Here is a 19,812-nt window from a genome sequence, read left to right on the forward strand (position 1 = left end):
TTAGAGTTACCAGCCTCAGAAATTGCAGCCCAAATAAATGCTTCACAGAGTTCAAGTAACAGACACATCTCAACACCAACTCACCAGAGAAGACTGCGTGAATAATTGCCTTCATGGTCAAATTGCTGCAAAGTAACCAGTGTGAAAGGACACCAATAAGAAGAAGAGACTTGCTTGGGCCAAGAAACATGAGTCCACATTGGAGATTTTTAGTTCCAACCGCTGTGTCTTTGTGAGACGCAGAGTAGGTGAACGGATTATCTCTGCATGTGTTGTTCCCACCGTGAGGCATGGAGGAGGAGGGGTGATGATGTGGGGGTGCTTTGCTGGTGACACTGTCAGTGATTTATTTAGAATTCAAGGCACACTTAACCAGCATGGCTACCACAGCATTCTGCAGCGATACGCCATCCCATCTGGTTTGGGCTTAGTGGGACTACAGTCTAATTTGTTTTTCAACAGGATAATGACCCAAAACACACCTCCAGGCTGTGTAATTGCTATTTGACCAAGAAGGAGAGTGATGGAGTGCTGCATCAGATGACCTGGCCTCCACAATCACCCGATCTCAACCCAATTGAGATGGTTTGGGATGAGTTGGCCTGCAGAGTGAAGGAAAAGCAGCCAGCAAGTGCTTAGCATATGTGGGAACTCCTTCAAGACTGTTGGAAAAATATTCCAGGTGAAGCTGGTTTAGAGAATGCCAAAAGTGTGCAAAGCTGTCATCAAGGCAAAGGGTGGCTACTTTGAAGAATCTCAAATATAAAATATATATATTTTGGTTACTACATGATTCCATATGTGTTATTTCATAGTTTTGATGTCTTCACTATTATTCTATGATGCTATTCCCATATCTAGCCTACAGCATGTCTTTGATTATAATTTTGTGTGCTGTCTATTTATACTGTGACCGTATTTATTAAGTACTAAAACAAGGAGTTCAAATGTGAATTAGCACAGGGCAACAGGAACAAATTGTAGAATATTTCATATTTTTAAGGATAATCTTCTGTTATAGCTGTTTTCGGGCTTTCGAGTTGCTCCAGAACTACAGACCTCTGCTATTTCAGAACATGAATTAAGTCATATTTAGCTAGTCTAACCCATTTTCATCAGTGAGCTTCAGTCGTTTTCTAGTGTGGCAGCGCCATGCCGTGAGCTGCAGGTGATTGACGAGGCTCCATTGGGGAGACTGATGACAGGCAGAGCAAAGCAGAGTTTGGGTTCATTGATCACTAACCTGCGAGGTTAGGGCTACATGGCTGGGGCTAGGGCTGTGTGGCTGGAGCTAGGGCTGGGGCTGGGGCTAGGGCTGTGCGGCTGGGGCTAGGGCCCCAGCCCCAGCCCTATCCCCAGCCACAGAGCCCTAGCCCCAGCCACACAGCCCTAGCCCCAGCTACACAGCCCTAGCCCCAGCCACACAGCCCCAGCCACACAGCCCTAGCCCCAGCGATACAGCCCTAGCCCCAGCAACAGGGAGGGAGGGTGGGAGGGAGGGAGATACAGGAAGGGAGGGAGGGTGGTGGGTGTGTAGGAGTGTGTGAGTGAGTGTGTGTGTGTGGGGCTGTGGCTGGGGCTGGGGCTAGGGCTGGGGCTAGGGCTGGGGCTAGGGCTGTGTGGCTGGGGCTAGGGCTGTGTGGATGGGGTTAGGGCTAGGGCTGTGTTGCTGGGGCTAGGGCTGTATGGCTGGGGCTAGGGCTGTGTGGCTGGGGCTGTGTGGCTGGGGCTAGGGCTGTGTAGCTGGGGCTAGGGCTGTGTGGCTGGGGCTAGGGCTGTGTGGCTGGGGCTAGGGCTGGGTGTCTGGGGCTAGGGCTATGGCTGCGTGGCTGGGGCTAGGGCTGTGTGGCTGGGGATGGGGCTAGGACTGTGTGGCTGGGGATAGGGTTAGGGCTATGTGGCTGGGGCTAGGTCTAGGGCTGTGTGGCTGGAGCTAGGGCTGTGTGGATGGGACTAGGGCTGTGTGACTGGGGCTAGGGCTGTGTGGCTGTAGTTGTGTAGCTGGGGCTGTCTGGCTGGGGCTGTGTCCGGGGTTGTGTCCCAAATGGCAGCCTATTCACTTGGTGCCATTTGGGATGCATCCCTGGTTCTGGCTGGGCTCCAGGTCCTGCTGGGGCAGCTCAGCAGTTCTCAGCCTGAAGGTGATGATGGGTCTGGGAGATTCTGGCTGACAACAACCCTGCTAAGTTCTGTATGCACCTTTTAGTTCCACCACTCTGACAACCATACCTCCCCCTGCTGCTTATTGATTCAGATAACAAGCTCCTATGGCTTTGCCTCTATGTGCCTCCCTCCTCCGTAGGGTCATTCTGGGTCATCATCTCACTCTCTCCAGAGCTCTTGTAGGACTGACCCTTAGCTTCAGGGTCCTCGTGCAGCTTGACCCCACAGACTAGTAGTCTTTAAAAAGAATGATGTATCCAAGGGGTCTTTCTCTGCAAGATTGGGAGTCTTGTGACCAAACAAACATTATCAAACCACATGGTAATTTTTCTCTAACAATGTACGTTCTTAGCAGACCTACATGAAGTGACAAACTCAGACATTACAAAGACATGAGCTCCGGAGGAAAAGGGAAGAAGGGTGAAAGGGAGGAAGAGATACAGGGAGGGAGGGAGGGAGTTACAGGAAGGTAGGGAGGGTGGGAGGGAGGGAGGGAGATACAGGAAGGGAGGGAGGGTGGTGGGTGTGTAGAGATACACAATTAATTAAAAATGTCTCCCTGAAGAGCAACCCAGTAATTAAAGCCTTTCGGTCTCAACATTTATCCCTCTTATTATTATTTAAAACCACAAAGTGCAAGGTTGAAGGAGGAGTGTGTGAGTGAGTGTGTGTGCATGCGTGCGAGAGAGCGTGCATCTTTGTGCATGCTTGTGCCTGTTTGTGTGGAGTCTGAATACATTACAGAGAGAACCTTAAAGCAGACCCACTCAAAGTACACATTGAATGGAAATCAATGAAAGAAATAAACCTTAGCTTCTCCCTTTGCTTTTAATGACCAAGAACTCCTTTCAGTGCTGAGGTCGACTCCATTTGTTGATATAAATTACCTTCCTTCCTGGGGATAAAGGGACTTGCTTTTACTCTGCCTGTGTTGACGTGGAAGTCTATTTAAGCATTGGACACAGTAATGGGGTACAGTAGAGGTCTTGGCTCCTCTCTCTAGCCTCCATGCTGAGAGAGAAAAAGGTCTGGTTGCAGGAGAATTTAAAGTGGGTCACATAAACTACATGACCAAAGGTATCTGGACACCTACTCGTCGAACATCTCATTCCAAAATCATGGGCATTTAATATGGAGTTGGTTCCCCTGTTTGCTGCTATAACAGCCTCTGCTCTTCTGGGAAGGCTTTCCACTAGAGGTTGGAACTTTGCTGTGGGGACTTTCTTTCGATTCAGCCACAAGAGCATTAGTGAGGTCGAGCACTGATGTTAGGCAATTAAGCCTGACTCGCAGTCGGCGTTCCAATTCATCCCAAAGGTGTTCGATGGGGTTGAGGTCAGGACTTTGAGCAGGCCAGTCAAGTTCTTCCACACTGTTCTCAACAAACCATTTCTGTATGGAACTCGTTTTGTGCACAGGGGCATTGCCATGGTGAAACAGGAAAGGGCCTTCCCCAAACTGTTGCCACAAAGTTAGAAACACAGAATTGTCTAGAATGTCATTGTATACTGTAGCGTTAAGATTTCCCTTTACTGGAACTAAGGGGCCTGAACCATGAAAAACAGCCCCAGACCATTATTCTTCCTCCACCAAACATTACAGTTGCCACTATGTATTGATGCAGGTAGAGTTCTCCTGGCATCCGCCAAACCCAGATTAGACCTTCGGACTGACAGATAGGGAAGCGTGATTCCTCACTCCAGAGAATTCCTTTCCACTGCTCGCATGGTGATCTTAGGCTGGTGTGTGTCTGCTCGGCCATTGAAACCCATTTATGAAGCTCCCGACAAACAGTTATTGTGCTGATGTTGCTTCCAGAGGTAGTTTGGAACTCGGTAGTGAGTGTTGCAACCGAGGACAGACAATTTTTACACGCTACGTGCTTCAGCACACAACACTCCCGTGCTTCACGGTTGGGGTGGTGTTCTTCGGCTTGCAAGCCTCCCCCTTTTTCCTCCAAACATAACGATGGTCATTAAGGCCAAACAGTTCTATTTTTCTTTCATCAGACCAGAGGACATTTCTCCAAAAAGTAAGATCTTTGTCCCCATGTGAGGTGTAAACCGTAGTCTGGCTTTTTTATGCCGGTTTTGGAGCAGTGGCTTCTTTCTTGCTGAGCGGCCTTTCAGGTTATGTCGATATAGAACTCGTTTTACTGTGGATATAGATACTTTCGTACACGTTTCCTCCAGCATCTTCACAAGGTCCTTTACTGTTGTTCTGGGACCAAAGTTCGTTCATCTCTAGGAGACAGAACGTGTCTCCTTCGTGAGCAGTATAACGGCTGCGTGGTCCCATGGTGTTTATACTTTCTATACGTACTATTGTTTGTACAGATAAAAGTGGTACCTTCACGCGTTTGGAAATTGCTCCCAAGGATGAACCAGACTTGAGAAGGTCTACAATTATTTTTATGAGGTCTTGGCTGATTTATTTTGATTTTCCCATGATGTCAAGCAAAGAGGCACTGAGTTTGAAGATAGACCTTGAAATACATCCACAGGTACACCTCCAATTGACTCAACTGATGTCAATTAGCCTATCAGAAGCTTCTAAAGCCATGACATCATTTTCTGGAATTTTCCAAGCTGTTTAAAGGCACAGTCAACTTAGTGCATGTAAACTTCTGACCCACTGGAATTGTGATACAGTGAATTATAAGTGAAATAATCTGTCTGTAAAACATTGTTGGAAAAATGACTTGTGTCATGCACAAAGTAGATGTCCTAACCGACTTGCCAAAGCTATAGTTTGTAAACAAGAAATTTGTGGAGTGGTTGAAAAATGAGTTTTAATGACTCCAACCTAAGTGTATGTAAACTTCTGACTTCAACTGTATAGTGTAACTTGTCCTTTGGGTTCACATTGAACTTTTACCCTGCTACTAGTTTACACAAGATGCAAGGAATTCTGATTTTCAAAATCATCATTATCATTTATTTATTTTCTAACATGTAGCCTATGTAAAGCACAAACACAAACAGCGTGCACACACCCGCACATGCACCCACACCCAAGCGGACCTAGACACATGACCATGATTCCCTTCAGGCCTGTTGTCAGTTTTAGAGCACACAGCTACCCAAGCATGGATAAGCCTCTGAAATATTCATACACAGGGACACAGGCAGAAAAAGAGAGAGAAGTGAAAGGAGAGAGAGAGAGAATAGGGAACAGGAACAGAGGGTAAGAGACTTGGAAAGGGAGCTGCTCTACAGACTGGGTCAGGGAATGTACAGTGCATGTGTCAGGCCAAGTGGGCAGAGGATGGCTCCAAATCTCTGTGGAGGGAAAAAATTCACAGAATGTATTATGTTGTTGTCTAAAACATAACCCTTGCATTTCATTTTAAAGTCTCGCTAATTTGGCTAAGGCTTTATTGTGGTCCTATGCGTTTTCTATGAGGCCCTTGTCGGTGAGACCCAAGCCAAGACTGCGATACAGTGATTGGATGACTGCACAGTGACTGAACAGAGAGCTTGAACACACTGTAATCAAATCTAATCAAACCTGCAATCGCCCTGATGACAGAGGAGATATATTGAACAAGTCCTGAAAGGTCTTTAGATGGATCTTTTCTGACACTAGGTAACACTTCAAAACACTGCACATTTCCAACCCACTCAATCGAATATTGTAGTCCATCCCTATTACCTGCACCCAACTGTGTGGTCCACCCGCCTCTGACACTCAAAAGCACCAGTCTATCCATTCAGTATAACAATTTTTGGCCCGGGCTCACAGGCCCAGTGTAATCTGCAGTAAAAGCCTCTCCATTCATTCCAGGATCATCAGTGTTTCTATGGCCAATTCGGGCCTGTAAATCGAAACAGTGACGAACAGACTATCTCCACTGAGGGGATTTCAAACAGGGACAATGTCAGAGTAACGAGGGAGGGAGGGAGGGAGGGAGGGAGGGAGGGAGGGAGGGAGGGAGGGAGGGAGGGAGGGAGGGAGGGAGGGAGGGAGGGAGGGAGGGAGGGAGGGAGGGAGGGAGGGAGGGAGGGAGGGAGGGAGGGAGGGAGGGAGGGTGATCGGTTTTGGATTGGGCCAATGACAGAGGATGTGAGGAGCAGAAAGGAGGCTAGAACTGCCTTGTTCTGGGGCAGAACAACAGATTTTTACATTGTCAGCTCAGGGATTTGATCCAACAAGTATCGAGACAGAAGTAGGTCTGCAGATGTACAGGTTACATTAATATATGATATTATGTGGTATTAAATATTTTCTAATTCACTGTCCAATCTGCTTGTTGTCAGAGATATTTAACTTCCTATTTTTCTCTCCCTATTCTCTACAGGTGCAGGTGGGAACCTCCCATCAGGAGCAGAGAGTTGTGGGATACCTCACCTGCACTCATCTACACGCCATTGAAGGTATTTTTATGTTTACAGTATACAGTACAGTACATGCTCACACACAAAACATTTTTGAGCTTCTTTGCTGATTAGATCTTAGCTTCTCCTCCCTACTGTCTGAATAGGTCTATGCTGGCACTGTAGTCTTATATGAATATCAGAGGTAAATGGAACAAATGTTTGGAAATATAAAAGGGTTTGAGAGTCAAATCAAATCAAAGTTGATTGGTCGAGTACACAGATTTGCAGATACAATAATACAGTAATATACACACAGCAATAAAACAACAATACACATATTATCCAAACACTTTTAAAACATCTGAAATATCAAAACCAGCAATGTCAGAGTCCTGAATATACATACAGTTGAAGTGAGAAGTTTACATCCACTTAGGTTTGAGTTATTAAAACTCGTTTTTCAACCACTCCACAAATGCCTTGTTAATAAACTATAGTTTTGGAAAGTAGGTTAGGACATCTACTTTGTGCATGACAAGTAATTTTTCCAACAATTGTTTACAGATTATTTCACTTATAACTGACTTACATACACTAAGTTGACTGTGCTTTTAAACAGCTTGGAAAATTCCAGAAAACGATGTCATGGCTTTAGAAGCTTTTGATAGGCTAATTGACATCATTTGAGTCAATTGGAGGTGTACCTGTGGATGTATTTCAAGGCCTACCTTTAAACTCAGCACCTCTTTGCTTGACATCATGGGAAAATCAAAAGAAATCAGCCAAGACCTCATAAAGAAAATTGTATACCTCCACAAGTCTGGTTCATCCTTGGGAGCAATTTCCAAATGCCTGAAGGTACCACGTTCATCTGTACAAACAATAGTACGCAAGTATAAACACCATTGGACCACACAGCCGTCATACCACTCAGGAAGGAGACACACTCTGTCTCCTAGAGATGAATGTACTTTGGTGCGAAAAGTGCAAATCAATCCCAGAACAACAGTAAAGGACCTTGTGAAGATGCTGGAGGAAACAGGCACAAATTATCTTTATCCACAGTAAAACGAGTCCTATATCGACATAACCTGAAAGGCCTCTCAGAAAGGAAGAAGCCACTGCTCCAAAACCGGCATATAAAAGCCAGACTACGGTTTGCAACTGCACATGGAGACAAAGATCGTACTTTTTGGAGAAATGTCCTCTGGTCTGATGAAACAAAAAAAGAATTGACCATCGTTATGTTCGGAGGAAATAGAGGGAGGCTTGCAAGCCAAAGAACACCATCCCAACCGTGAAGCATGGGGGTGGCAGCATCATGTTGTGGGGGTGCTTTGCTGCAGGAGGGACTGGTGCACTTCACAAAATAGATGGCGTCATGAGGGGGGGAATTATGTGGACATATTGAAGCAACATCTCAAGACATCAGTTAAAGCTTGGTCGCAAATGGGTCTTCCAAGTGGACAATGACCCCAAGCATACTTCCAAAGTTGTGGCAAAATGGCTTCAGACCAACAAAGTCAAGGTATTGGAGTGGCCATCACAAAGCCCTGACCTCAATCCTAATGAACATTTGTGGGCAGAACTGAGAAAGCGTGTGCGAGCAAGGAGGCCTACAAACCTGACTCAGTTACACCGGCTCTGTCAGGAGGAATGGGCCAAAATTCACCCAACTTATTGTGGGAAGCTTGTGGAAGGCTACCCGAAACGTTTGACCCAAGTTCAACAATGTAAAGGCAATCTAATTGAGTGTATGTAAACTTCTGCCCCGCTGGGAATGTGTGATGAAAGAAATAAAAGCTGAAATAAATAATTCTCTCTACTATTATTCTGACATTTCACATTCTTAAAATAAATTGGTGATCCTAACTGACCTAAGACTAGGGAATTTTTAGTCTGATTAAATGTCAGGAATTGTGAAAAACTGAGTTTAAACTTCTGACTTCACCTGTATAATTATAATGGTGTGTATAGACGGTATGGACAGGATATGAATATAAAAGGTCTGTATATAATGTTGTGTATTGGCGTGACTTGACTTTGACATTAATCTGAAGACTGTTATTTATCTAATCAACTAACTATATTTAATTGTTACCTGATTAAATTAATCATGTAACAATGAACTCATATGGGGCACCACGAGAGCGGTTCTTTAAAGAGTTACCATCTCCCGAATTAAACTCTACTTATCACATCTATAAACAGTCAACTTATTCATCATTAACTTTGTTAAAAGTAAATAATAAAATAAGTATAATTATTTTGTTGTTATTTGTAAACTCAGGTTCCCTTGATCTAATATTAGGTTTTGGTTGAAGATCGGATAACATTCAGTAATCAGAAAAGGGTCAAATACTTTTTCACTGCACTGTATACATATAAAGTCAAATAGTATGTAAACATTGTTCAAGTGACCAGTGTTCAATGTCTCTATATACATGGGGCAGCAGTCTCTAAGGTGCCGGGCAGAGTTCCGGGCAGTGGCCTGCTGGTGATGGCTGTTCAAATGTGTGATGGTCTGGAGATAGAAGCTGTTTTTCAGTCTCTCAGTCCCCGTCTTTGATACACCCGTCGCCGTCTGCTCGATGAGCAGGGTGAACAGGCTGTTGCTCGGATGGCTGAGGTCCTTGATGATCTTCTTGGCCTTCCTATGACACCGGGTGCTGTCGATGTCCTGGAAGGCAGGCAGGCAGTGTGCCCCAAGTGATGAGTTGGGCTGAACGCACCACCTTCTGGAGAGCCATGCAGTTGAGGGTGGTGCTGTTGCCGTACCAGGCGGTAATGCAGCCTGAAAGAAAGCTCTTAATGGTGCATCGATAGAAGTTTGTGAGGGTTTTAGGGGCCTTGACGAATTTCTTCAGCCTCCTGAGATTGAAGAGGCACTGTTGCGCCTTCTTCACCACAGAGTCGGTGGAACAATTTCAGGTCCTTGGTGATGTGCACGCCAAGGAACTTGAAGCTTTTGACCCTCTCCACTGCGGCCCTGTCGATGTGGATGGGGACGTGCTCTCTCTGCTGTCTCCTGTAACCCACAATCAACTCCTTTGTTTTATTGACAATGAATCACATGGCCACCGCACTATTTACATTGACACCCCTCCCCTACATTTGTTTTGTACACTGCTGCTACTCACTGTTTATTATCTATGCATAGCCACTTCACCCCTACCGCTATGTTCAAATTACCTCGGCTAACCCGTACCCCCGCACACTGACTCTGTACCAGTAACCCCTGTATATAGCCTCGTTATTGTTACTTTTTAAAATGTGTTTTTTACTTTATTTGGTCAATATTTTCTTAACTCTTTCTTGAACTGCACTGTTAGTTAAGAGCTTGTAAGTAAGCATTTCACGGTAAGGTCTACACTTGTTGTATTCGGTGCATGTGACAAATAAAGTTTGATTTGATATTGAAGCAAGTGAGACGACAGACTGAGATAGGGAGAGATCTGAGTGATTGTACACGAGTCTGTGAACACAATAGTAGTAGACAGATGGTGTAAGATGGATAGTGTGTTTGTAGTAGCCTACTCTGCTTTCTACCTTAGAGCAGATAAATGGATGCATCAAACCCACACACTTGCTCTGCACACATGCTCTGTTCCCATGGCGATGGGCTCAAACTGTTTTAAGAGTCAGGCCTATTTAAAGCCTCTGGTCTCTGGGTCTCGTTTTTTTGAAGACATATCTCCCTGCTATTTTTGGAGCATCCTACACCTCTGAGAGTCTGCTCACTGGGCTAACTATAGAACAAGGGCTATTTCTAAAGACAAATGAAATATAGGGAAGAGAGAACAAGAGAGGCCTTATTATGTTCTAGGTGATGCTTTACACAGTACAAAACTGATCTTTACAACGAGGCACATTCCTATTGCTGCTTGTTTTTCATGTCCCATTTTCCCCTCCCTCTTACTGCTTGTTCTCTCTCTGTGTGTGTGTGTGTGTGTGTGTGTGTGTGTGTGTGTGTGTGTGTGTGTGTGTGTGTGTGTGTGTGTGTGTGTGTGTGTGTGTGTGTGTGTGTGTGTGTGTGTGTGTGTGTGTGATTTCTGCTTCTACTTCTGTTTATTTTGGCCGTTGCTGCTTATTACCCATGTTTTCATTGTCTTGTTGACTCATAAATGATCAGCATTGAATAGATGTTGTCAAGGGTTCCAGACCACCCCTGCTCTCCCCACACACAGATCTGTTTAGTAGCTTGGTCGTTCTTGCTGGCCACAGGGAGACTCCCCATTCCCCAGCCAGCAGCCCATAGTGACCAGTATGCAGTGTGCTGTAAATACTGTTTGAGTACACTCTATGTATTTTTTCTCCCTCTTTCCTTGTGCTTCAGCCAAAATCTCATCCAAAGCTAAGCCACTCACATTTTGTATTTCCATCCTCCTAACCACCCTCCTCTCTCTCTCTCTTTCTCTTTCTCTCTCTCTCTCTCTCTCTCTCTCTCTCTCTCTCTCTCTCTCTCTCTCTCTCTCTCTCTCTCTCTCTCTCTCTCTCTCTCTCTCTCTCTCTCCCCTATTTCTCTCTCTCTCTGTCTCTCTATCTACGTCCTTTAGGAGATGCAGCTGTGCGTTGTGAGCAGTTGGATCTACTTTTGGAGTGGGGGACGGATTTCCGCAAGGCAACGTCCCGCCCCTCAGAGGAGAAGGGTCTGGAGGACCAGGTGGCCTTTGATGTTGTCCTCGGCGACCTCAATTTCGACAATTGCTCTTCAGGTAGCTAGTTCTCTGACTGTGTGAAAAGCTTCTATTCTCTGACATCCTGCAGAAATTGTATGTTTGGGTGTTGTACCTATCATTCCATGTATCTGGACTAATGACTGGGGGATCTGGACAGACAAGCCCCTCTTTGTTTCTCATCTTATCCCTCCATTTCAGAGGATAAACTGGAGCAGCAGCATTCCCTATTCACGCAGTACAAGGACCCGTGTCGCCTGGGGCCAGGGGAGGACAAGCCATGGGCTCTGGGTGAGTGGACAGGAGTTTGGGCTGGTACTGGTGGGAGTGGGTGTGCTTGTGTCAGGGAACTGGCATAAACCTGGAGAATGATGGTCTGGAACTGAATCTAAAGGAGAAGGAACATTAGCAAATCAAATCAAATTGTATTGGTCACATACACATATTTAGCAGATGTTTTGCGGGTGTAGCAAAATGCTTCTCTAGGACACACAGTGATGTTTGGAAAGTGATATGTGCTGTGATGGCAGGGAGATAGTAGGATGGATGTTGGCGTATATTCAACCAAGTCAAGTTTATTGTGCACTAGAGTCAATGTGTAGATACTGTATATGGGAGTTATGTTAATCACTGTGAGTCACCATGTTCTCCTTCCCATCTACTGCTCATTTATATGTTGTCTCACCCTCCTCCTTGTGGGAGACATCATTAGCCTAAGCCTAGGTCCTCAGAGGTCCTCATTACTGTTACTACACATGTGTTTGCTGAGCACAATTCTCTAAATGAACATTTTCGAGGTCCGGCGAGAGATCTGTTATGTCACAGAGGAGGCAGATACTGGAGTGTTCTTTTTTTTGCCCAACTACAGTTCATCCATTTGTGTTATTGTTGAGTTTTCGAGAAATTATAGAGAAAAACAGGCTTCAGAACTACAGGCTTCTATGAGCTGCCATCCATTGTCTGATTACGAAATTGGTCAGGTGAACTCAAATTCCTCCCTGTCAGCTGTTCTCTAACCCAGGTGTGTGTGTGTGTGTGTGTGTGTGTGTGTGTGTGTGTGTGTGTGTGTGTGTGTGTGTGTGTGTGTGTGTGTGTGTGTGTGTGTGTGTGTGTGTGTGTGTGTGTGTGTTGTGTGTGTGTGTGTGTGTGTGTGTGTGTGTGTGTGTGTGTGCGTTAACAGGAACACTACTGGACACCAGTGGGCTTTATGACGAGGAGGTCAGTTCACCAGAGAGTTTACAAAAGTAAGTAAAACAACCGGTATCAACTCACACAAAGACATAATAATAATAACACATAGTACATAGAATACATATCACCCAGCTCGCACCTTTTGGTTCCTTGGAAATTGTGGGAGCATGTGTTTTTGGTTTCACATTGGTTATCGGAACGAAGCCACATGTTTCCTGACTGGTAAAAAAAAATGTTTTTGAAACATTCTGAGAACATTCTCTAAATGTTGTCAAAGTTTCGTTATGGTTATATACTACCCATCAAAAGTTTTAGGTTTCTCTTTATTTGACTTTTTTCTACATTGTAGAATATTAGTGAAGACATCAAAACTATGAAATAACACATATGGAATCATGTAGTAACCAAACAAGTGTAGTAACCAAATAGCCACCCTTTGCCTTGATGACAGCTTTGCACACTGTTGGCATTCTGTAGGCTTCACCTAGAATGCAGTATTGAAGGAGTTCCCCCACATGCTGAGTACTTGTTGGCTGCTTTCCTTTCATTCTACGGTCCAACTCGTTCCAAGCCATCTCAATTCGGTTGAGTTCGAGGGATTGTGGAGGCCAGGTTATCTGATGCAGCTCTATGTCACTCTCCTTCTTGGTCATATAGCTCTTACACAGCCTGAAGGTGTGTTAGGACATTTTCCTGTTGAAAAACAAAAGATACTGTAGTCCCACTAAGCCCAAACCAGATGGGATGGCGTATCGCTGCAGAATGCTATGGTAGCCATGCTGGTTAAGTGTGCCTTGAATTCTAAATAAATCACTGACATTGTCACAAGCAAAGCATCCCCACACCACCACACCTCCTCCTCCATGCTTTATGGTGGGAAATACACATGTGGAGATTATCAGTTCACCCACACTACGTCTCACAAAGACAAGGCGGTTGGAACCAAAAATCTCCAATTTGGACTCCAGACCAAACAACCAATTTCCACCAGTCTAATGTCCATTGCTCATGTTTCTTGGCCCAAGCAAGTCTCTTCTTCTTATTGGTGTCCTTTAGTAGTGGTTTCTTTGCAACAATTTGACCATCAATGCCTGATTCACATAGTCTCCCCTGAACAGTTGATGTTGAGATGTGTGTGTGTTACTTGAACTCTGTGAAGCATTTATTTGGGCTGCAATTTTAAGGTGTTTTTAAGTAAGTGGTTGATTGTTTCCATTGACAGAGTGATGGAGAATGAGGAGGGGAGGAAGGAATACCTGGTGTTCCCCACCAATAAAAACCACTGTCCTAATCAGAAGGGCAGAAAGATCCCCCTGAAAGGCAACGGGAGGAGGATCGACTACATCCTTTACAGTGAGGCGGTGCAGCAGGACTGGAAAATGGTACGTTCATTGACAAATATGGAAACCCTGGCCAAATACCCTCAAGATCCCAAGGAGGTCGAGATGTAGAAACACACAAAAGAAGGAGACTGAGCATAACAGAACCACAGCTGATCAATACCAGATCAAATCAATTGGGAAAGAAGGGTTAGGACAATGTTTTCATCACATTTTGTTTATGGGTCAAAGAGGATTAGAAAACCAAATTACTTTATTTGCATAGATTGCAAATCCGTGCTCAACAACATCTCGCTTTTCTCATTATGAATCATGGCACTGAACTGCCACCTTGTGATTAAATGTAGCTATGGCAAGAATTCTGAGTGACATACATTTTCCGATAAACCATCTTTTCAAGGACATTATGCACAATGGCTCAGAAGATTATGATTTAAAATATGCTGCGTTGTAATCTAGTATTATGATAACGTGATATAATTCATCTGTAATCCCATAATGTTGTATTATGAAATTATAATGATGTCATGTACCTACTCTCTGTTGCCACCTGCAGGACATTGAAGAGTTTAGCTTCATCACCCAGCTGGCCGGCCTCACTGACCACCTGTCTGTGGCCATGCGTCTGGCTGTGTCCACAGGAGAGGAGGAGCCTTAGGCCTACACCCTTTATACTGCCACGGAGGAAGAGCGGGGACCGAAGAGGCAGAGGGAAGGCAAGGAACTCAGGCCTGAGAAAGACAGAGCTTGAAAAAGGAGAAGAAACGGGTGGACATAACGAAGAAGAAATAAAGGAGCGGATGCAGAGGAGTCATGTGATCCAGAGAGAACCTGGTGGAGAGAGATAAGAGAGTGGTTGTTGTGTGTGCCAGAGGTCTGGACCGGGCCCAATGCGGACCTGAGGGACTGAGCAAAAGACTCACACAAACACACACAGTCTGAGGTTGACTCACACACCTACAGGTCTCCACCGTACCATGTATCACCTCTGGTCCTCGGGGTCTATCAGCTCCCTGATGATGGAGTCCCAATGATTGACTTACTATGACTCATTTCCTGTATTTAGATACTTTTATGTTTTTAGGCCTCATTTATGTCTGACCTTTTTCTGTTTTTACTTTTTGGGCTCGGAAGCGTCTAAACTTTGTTCTTTATTTGATTTAAAACGGTGACATGAGACTTCTCTTGACTCATGGAATTTAGAGTGTAGCCTGGCTTACTGTGTCTCTGTGTTGGTGTGTTTGTTCCTCTCTTACCTTAACCCCAATTCATGGAACCTCGGCATAATGTATTTTTTTCTAACTCTTTCTAATGGTTTCTATGGTCAACGTACCATATTTGTAGGGAGTTGAAACACCCACATTTAATACTTTAAATTTATAATGAGGTATTGTATGAAAAATAACATCTGAAAGGGATCTTTTCGGGGCCAATCTGACTGGCATCTCATGTTTCAGTGGTTGTTTGGTTGTTATGCAGAGCTGAGCAGTGAGGAACACGTGATATGATTAGATAAGAGGAACTTAGTTAGGAGGGCCTGGGTGGGGGAGCGGGGGGGGGGGGGGGTTCTGCATGGGGAGGGTAATGAGGATATCAGATGCAATCCCTCAATAAGAACTGTTTGGGTTGAAAGCCTGGTCTCCAGGGCGATAAGCATGTTCCCCTGACAATGCAATCTCAAATGCTGCCAATGCAATGAGTCTGCATGAAATGCCACCCTGCCAAAACCCACACACCTGCACACTCATTACATACACAGACACCATTGGCACTGATGCCTGCCTCATTTGTGACAACACCTTTTTACTCTCTCACCTGTTCTTATTGACACTGTTGCTATTGCTGGCTGTATCACAGGATGATAAGGGATGTGCGTATGTGTGCAGAGCTGGCTTTGGGATATGTGACGACCCCATGTCCCACTTTAGCATGGTGCAGTATTTATAGATCTTATTCCTGGTTGTGGCCACAGCAGAGGTGAACGTTTACACACCTGTTTACTTGTTTCAGGTCATGAAGGGATCCTGGTCGGTCAGAATATCTCTGTACTTTAATATGTATGTACTGTATGTATGTACTGTATGTATGTATGCCCACCTGGCGTTTCTATTCATCTACTATCACCTGGCTGCTTTTATACGCTCTAAAGCCTCTTTATTATTATTAGTAGTAGTAGTAGTATTGGTAGGGTTTATATTTGTGCTTTTTTAATACAGTACATGGCCCATCTTGCATTGATCTGTTCCATATTTAGGATGCTGCAGTTCCCTGGTTTAGTTCACAAACTCATAGAGATAACATCTCCCTTGTGCTGGTCTGACTCTCCAGTCCCTCAGCCTCTCCGCGGTTGGGTCTGTTTTTGAGTCAGGGACTGGGGGGGGGGGGGGGGGGGGGGGTCAAGGGGCAGGCAGGGGGACTGCTGTAGCTGCTTGCAAAGTGTTATGATGATGCTCCATGGCTTCTAGTCTCTCCACAGATAATGCATCACATTGCTATTCTTTTGATTTTGTTCTCTATAATAACTGATGGTCACTGATGGTTTTGTAAAATCATTTTGTGGTGAATGCTGCTTTGGGGTAGCCTCGTTATCTGAGTGATGTGGCAGGGAATTGGCTCTCTTTTTTAAGCTTATTCAACAGCTAATTTTCTTCTGCTTTAAAAAAATATATATTTTCCCTCTTTGAATCACTGGCTCTCTGTGTCTTTAATTTGAGTGTGGAGTATATGTCTGAAGGAGTCTCATTCACCAACAGTCATTCTTTGCCAAGCCTCCAGTGGAAAACACCACAGAAGCCTTCTGTCTCACAGGGACTTAGGGACTGTGTGTGTGTGCATTCGTGACCCAAACTGACCCATAAGTGTGTGTTGTGTAGGTCTTTGTATAGCAAGCGGTGCCGAATAAATGTTGCTTTACCTTTGCTGAGCATCAGATACCCAGAGGAAGAGTGGTGGGTCACAAAAAGACCAGCCAGAGGTGCGAGCGTACCTGTGTGTGAATTTGTTTTCACTACCTCAAGTTGTGTAAGTCATGTCCATGAACATTCCACAGCTCACAGCTATTTTCTGAGCTTCACTGTCTATGAAAGCTTAGTGTCACACAGGGTAATTGTGCTTAGTGCCACATTGTATAGGACACAGAAAGGAAATGAACAACTTGTGCATAGAAAGAGAGAAAAGTGACAAGGAAGTAAAACCTTGTGTGTACTTTCCTCGTATGACGTGGACTTCTGCTTTTTAATATCAGGGGAGAGGGGAGTTCTATGTTACACTTGACAAACAACAAAGCACTCTTCGCTGTGACAGCATGCCCTTGAATTAGCTTTTTTGAAAACCCCAAGGAGGGGAGTCCCTGTGAACATAAAACAAACAGAGACACAAGACCAAATGTGAGATAAACATTTGGCCATTTTGGCATCTTTTGCCAACCAGAAGGGTCCATAATAATTGCATTCCTCCAAACCAATAACACATGCCTTATAATTTGTATCTAATTACGAGGTTATTATTGTTTATTTGAGCTTGATGATATGCCCTATATGCTAATGAGTTCTGCAGATTGCGTGTCCAGTCAACCAAATACATTTGTTGCTAATAAAAAGCAACTCTCATTTATAATGACAACATTCAGGTATAAATACAGTGAATCTGTGCCAACGGCAATTATATACTAAAGCCTTCTACATGCATGACTAGAAACACATGCAAAAACACTGTAATTGGAGGACTTTCAATAAAGAGGGGAAATCACCTGCTTGTGTAAAACTTTACATACAATATACGTTTGACACGGACGTCGTGGTGGAAATGAGCGGACCAAGGTGCAGCGTGGTGAGCGTACATTTTCCTTTATTTATATCAATGTCACCAACAAAACAACAAACAAAGTAACGACCGTGAAGCTTACTAGACTATAGTACCACTAACAAAGATAACTACCCACAAAATACAAAGGAAAAAAGGCTGCCTAAGTATGATTCCCAATCAGAGACAACGATAGACAGCTGTCCCTGAGTGAGAAGCATACCTGGCCAAGACATAGAAACAGAAAACATAGAAATAAAGAAACTAGAATGCCCACCCGTCACACCCTGGCCTACCCAAAATAGAGAATAAAAGCCTCTCTATGGCCAGGGCGCTACAATGTTAGTGGGTCATCTGTTTGTTCACCCACAACCGTCTGCAATTGCTAATAACCCCTCCACAACCTCCTGACTATATGTGATGAAGTGAAAATCTGAGGCCTGCACCCAACCCTAACCATAAACACAGAAAATGTGCTATAGGCTACAGTCAAAGACTGCAGAACGATTTTCTGAAAGGGGGTGCAGGTTTTGTTTTTGCCTGATGTTTCTGCTTATAATTTCCAACATTTTGGTAGGCTGTCTATTTATCTATAATTAAATTCATGTAGCTTCTCTTCTGTCATTAAATGTTGCCCTAGAAAACTAAATAAATCCTTGCTCAACAGAATCATGTCATAGATCAATATATGTCACGGTCGTCATATGGAGGAGACAAAGGCACAGCGCGGTAAGTGTACATACTCTTTTAATGAAAGAACGAACACTGAACAACACTATACAAACTGAACCGTGACGCTATATGACTGGTGCAAACAGGAAACTAAACATAGAATAACAACCCACAAAATATCCAATGAATATGGCTACCTAAATATGGTCCCCAATCAGAGACAACGATAAACAGCTGCCTCTGATTGAGAACCAATCTCGGCAACCATAGACATATAAACACCTAGACTAGGGAAAACAAAAAGCCCTAGACAATACAAAAACTAAACAAACCGCCCTTGTCACACCCTGACTGTACCAAAATATTAAAGAAAACAAATATAACTAAGGTCAGGGCGTGACAATATAATTAATGCTTCAATCTGGTTGACATCAGTAAAGTTGTCTCTGTCATCTTTCAAGGAGAAAAAATGTTTAGGGACTTAGGAGGAAATACAATAATGCAATAAAAACAAACGGGATGATTTTCTGTGCAAAATGTCCAAATGACATCAGTTTGAACGGTTGTAAGGAAAAAGAAAGCTGTAAAAACGACCCAAGCTGTTTCTGATCAGATTTCAGTTCAGCTTCGAGGTATATTTTATGTAGTTGAAATACAATCAGCTTTTACCATGCTTTTCTTAGGAAGACAGCACCTCTACAGATGGTATCTAACTGTGCATTGCATTCTCTCAAGCTGCAGAAATAAATAATATTTCTCCACTCCTGTTCCCATAAAAAAGTTGCCTACATTTGGTGTATAATTTTCCTGCAAGAAAGGCTACATTCTGCAGGAGTTTTTATTAAGGCTATGTGAGAGGTTATAGACCTACAGTCAGTGTCCAGATTTCAATTTCAATTTAACCCATCTAAACAGTATAATAGGCTACAGTACCTGTTACAGTCAAATTGTATAACGCCTCACAATCATCACACATAACAGCCACCAGCACTGCTATCATCCTCTTTTACAACTTAAATATTTCCCAAACATTGCTTTTCTGGCCCTCATTTCTCTTTATTTTCAACTCTCCTTTCACAGCTTTGGTCTTATTGAATTCAACTTCGACAACGTATTTTTTGCCTCCGTGGATTGACATTCAATTTTCTGCCCGTTCCCCCGAATAATTATTTGGCGATTGGCTGTGTAGGCTATTTGGCACGTGTACAGTTAAGCCCTAAAGTTTAGGTTTATGCACTTATACCAGATAGCCTAAATATAACCTGGCACAGAATTATGTATTCATTTATTTGAGCATTACAGTACATGAGATCTGACAAAAAAAGGAATGTTCTTAATGGTTCTTCCTCAGCTCTTAAGATTCCTTGGACAACTCTTGCCTGATAAAGAACCTTTGAGTTAAGTGTGGGTTTCTTGACATAGCATCTACGGTTCTTCAGAATTCTAAAAGGTTCTTGAAATGTATGGTAACCCTTTCATACCACACAGCATATTGGTCAGATTTAACCTCTTAAAGTCTAAGCCTTTAGTTATTTGACTTCTAGTTTTAGGACTTCTATAGGTATATAAAAAACATGTTTTTGCCATTGTGTTCGTGAAGTCTCATCTTTCCATAGAGTGGTCATATGACTTCGTAGAGCTCGGGCAGGT

The 19,812-nt window shown here is 43.8% G+C and overlaps 1 protein-coding gene across 2 annotated transcripts in view; it reads left to right on the top strand.

Annotated features, from left to right (window-relative positions):
* The window catches only part of smpd3 (sphingomyelin phosphodiesterase 3), a 34,731-nt gene extending 18,357 nt beyond the window's left edge, over positions 1-16,374 (top strand). For both annotated transcript variants that reach the window (XM_020457101.2, XM_020457100.2), the window contains exons 3-8: positions 6,464-6,539; positions 11,039-11,197; positions 11,360-11,449; positions 12,339-12,402; positions 13,572-13,731; positions 14,246-16,374. In XM_020457101.2, coding sequence (XP_020312690.1) covers positions 6,464-6,539; positions 11,039-11,197; positions 11,360-11,449; positions 12,339-12,402; positions 13,572-13,731; positions 14,246-14,347 — 651 coding nt within the window. In that variant the 3' untranslated portion in view covers positions 14,348-16,374. The remainder of the gene's footprint in view (positions 1-6,463; positions 6,540-11,038; positions 11,198-11,359; positions 11,450-12,338; positions 12,403-13,571; positions 13,732-14,245) is intronic.
* The last annotated feature ends 3,438 nt before the right edge of the window (positions 16,375-19,812 follow it).

This window comes from Oncorhynchus kisutch, linkage group LG22 (assembly GCF_002021735.2).
Source record: "Oncorhynchus kisutch isolate 150728-3 linkage group LG22, Okis_V2, whole genome shotgun sequence".
Classification (NCBI taxonomy): Eukaryota; Metazoa; Chordata; class Actinopteri; order Salmoniformes; family Salmonidae; genus Oncorhynchus; species Oncorhynchus kisutch.